This window comes from Tupaia chinensis, unplaced genomic scaffold, assembly GCF_000334495.1.
Source record: "Tupaia chinensis unplaced genomic scaffold, TupChi_1.0 Scaffold144741_1, whole genome shotgun sequence".
In the NCBI taxonomy this organism is placed as follows: domain Eukaryota; kingdom Metazoa; phylum Chordata; class Mammalia; order Scandentia; family Tupaiidae; genus Tupaia; species Tupaia belangeri.
This window is the reverse complement of record NW_006204601.1, coordinates 252,564-255,626: the sequence shown is the minus strand read 5'-3', so window position 1 is coordinate 255,626 and position 3,063 is coordinate 252,564. Positions and strand designations below refer to the sequence as shown.

The 3,063-nt window shown below is 55.3% G+C and overlaps 1 protein-coding gene across 1 annotated transcript in view; it reads right to left on the bottom strand.

The window, feature by feature from the left end:
• The window catches only part of FAM171A2 (family with sequence similarity 171 member A2), a gene marked incomplete at both ends in the record, with an annotated part of 7,140 nt that overhangs the window by 2,188 nt on the left and 1,889 nt on the right, over nt 1-3,063 (bottom strand). The window contains 5 exon segments of the mRNA XM_014583777.2: nt 5-282; nt 778-904; nt 1,027-1,143; nt 1,245-1,424; nt 1,502-1,660. Coding sequence (XP_014439263.2) covers nt 5-282; nt 778-904; nt 1,027-1,143; nt 1,245-1,424; nt 1,502-1,660 — 861 coding nt within the window.

Genomic DNA, 3,063 nt, shown 5'->3' with positions numbered 1-3,063 from the left:
CCGCGGGCGCCCGGAGGCTCAGCGGCCGGACGGCTGGCGGAGCGCGGCTTGGCGCGGAAGAAGTCGTCCCGGGAGGCGGCCAAATCCCGGGAGCTGGAGAAGGCCGAGTGGAGGGGGCCTGGAGGTGGAGCTTCGGGGTCTCCCGATGCTGCGGGCTCCAGGGGTCCTCCACAGATGAGGTGCAGCTGGGACATCGAGGTCGCCTGGTCTCGTTTGTTACCGTCGGAGGGTCCCGAGAGCTGCAGCTTGCGGTGCTGTTGCCTGGGCTTCAGGCAGCGCCTCCTGGAGAGGGGAGACCAGAGGTACCCTCAGGACCGGGCCATGGCTAGAGGAGCTCCCTAACCCCTGTCCCCTGAATTGCAAGATAAAGGAAGAATATAGCTAGAGGAGGGGAGAATGCCCTGGGCTGTCAGGGGAGGTGAGGAATGGGTGCCCTTTGTTATGTGAACAGGGTCTTCCAGCAGCTGAGCCCATTCCGGCTCCCCTGGGGTAAACTCTGTGCCCCTTTGCACGTGGAGGTGGCCTGAGAACCTGGGAAGGGCACCTAGGCCTTCTGTGCGTGTGTCCAGCCTGAGTGCCCTGGGAGAGCTGGGCTGGTGGGAGCATGTAGGTTGTCCCTGGTGGGGTAGCCTGCAGGTTCTGCCTCCTGTCCCCATTTCTCTTAAGCCCCCGGCCCTCCAGACTGGGGCTGTGGGCATCTTCAGGGCTCCAGTGCCATCACAGCCCAGGCGCTGCTGGCCTTGGTCAGATGCCACAAGTCTGGGGACGTGCACTCACCGGCAGTAGTAGATGAGCAGACATAGCAGAATGAGCACCAGCAGGGCCAGGGCTGCCAGAATGGTGAGCAGGAAGATGGTGTGGTAGGTGCCGATGTCCTGGATGCCCGACGTGATGGTGACCAGCCCTGCGCCAGGCAAGGGCTTAGTGTTCAGGAGTGGCTGCACCTCCTGCCTTTCAGGAATCTGCTCTCCCGGCCTCCCCTGCTACTGAGCCCCGTGCCCCTGTTCACCCACCCACCAATCTTACCAGCCGTGGGGGAGGCCATGGCAGCCACCCAGTACCCCAGCTGGGGGGAGACGAAGGTCCAGTAGAGCTGCCGGCCTTCCTTCCGGATCACGCCGGTGCCATTGCGTACCCACAGCCCTGAGAGAGGCAGGGATGTCACCAAAACTGAATGTCTCCCCCACCTAAGTCCCACTTTCCTTCTCCAGACTCTAGCATCTGAAACCTCCTGAGGCACTTACCACTCTTGGGGTCGAACCTCCAGGCTGGAATGCTAGTGCCCACAGTGAGAGCACGAGTCTCAGAGGACACAGGCAGGGACAGGTGAATGGGGCCTGAGAGTGGCACTTCTGTCCCATTGCCTGCCAGCAGGTGCACACTCACAGCAGCCAGGGGCATCAGCTCCAACCAGGAACCATTGCCTGGGGGAAGAGGGCACAGGGCTAAAGGCTAAACCTTGGAGTGGGGGAGGCCTTTCCATGCCCAGCACCCAGCATACCTGAGCTGGAAGCCTCAGTGCCCAGAAAGGCGGGGAAAGCTCGCATCTCCTGCTGGGTGCTGGCAGGTGTGAGCGAGGCCCAGAGCTGGCTGTAGGTGGAGCTGACAGGCAGGCGCGCAGCCCTGCGCTGGAACTGCACCCAGGGCTGGGAGCGGGCACCTGGATGGAGAGAGGGGCTACAGTGGCCTGGCTGGGGACAAGGTCTCCGGGCACATGTACTTGCAGAAAGCAAGTATCTAAGAGGAATGGGAGCCATTGGGTCAGGCCACTTGGGAAGGCTGGGAGGTGGTGACCGAGGAGAAAACTGGCCAGAGTGTCAACCTGGAAGGGATATGGACCTGAAATTTCCTCTCCTACCTGTGTGACCCTCAGCCGGTCATCTGCCCTCTCTGAAACGCTTTCCTTATAAACCTATTGAGCGATGAGGTTCAGGCCCTGTTCCTGCTGTCTACTGTGTGGCAGGTGCTGTGTCAGATACTGGGGGGGTGCAGAGGTGAATCCGGCAGAACTCATTCCCTGTTTTCAAGTTCACAGACTCGGGCAAGCTGGCCCTTCCAGAACCCGCCAGAACTTTCTGCTGTGATGGAAATTGTCTACAGCTGCATTGCCCATCAAGGTCCCTACTAGACACGGGCTGCTATTAAGCATTTGAGATTTATCAATAGCAACCGGATTAATTTTTGACTCTTTAAGCATTTAACAATTTTTAAATTAGTTTAACTTAGACACATGTAGCTAGTCGTTACTGCATTAGATATATCTGTGTGTGTGTGTGTGTGTGTGGATATCATTTCTTGGTGAAAGCACATAATATCCACTCTTTACATTTTTCAAGAATGTATCATTAACTATTGTCACCTTACATACATCTCTTGAAGTGTATCTCTCCTAACTGTAAATATGTACCCTGTGCCAACATCTCCCCTTCTCTCGAAGGACCCTAGCCTCTGGTAATCATTATTGTACTCTGTATTTCTATGAGGTCAGCGATTTTTAGAATACACATATGAGTAAGATCATGTGGTATTCATCTTTCTGTGTTAGGCTTAATTTTCCTCCAGGTTCATCCACGTTGTCACTAATAGCAAGATTTCATTCTTCTTTATGGCTGAATAGTATTCCATAGTGAGTGAGTGTATTAGATATATCTGTGTGTGTGTGTGTGTGTGTGTGTGTGTGTGTGTGTGTGTGTTGGAGGGGAAAGTTATATAAGCAGAACTTTGATCTGGTCCTAGGTAACATTTATGAAGCTTTAAGGTACTCTGGGCACTGTTCTAGGCAGTTACCTATATTAACCCCTGTAATTAGCCTAACAGCCTCTGAAGGAGGCACCTTTGTTATGAGCCCCATTTCATGGTGCAGAAACGGAGGCCGGAGAAGTTCAGTACCTTGCCCAAGGTCACAATCAATCCTTGAGCCTGGATTCAAGCCCAGGCAGCGTGGCTCCAGGGCCCATCCTGTCACCCAGGACTCAGTCCTACCTCGTGATTAAAACAGAGGGAGGCAGGGTACTGGGGAGGCCCTGCAGAGTCCCACAGGATGAGTAAGAGTCAGCCAGGAAA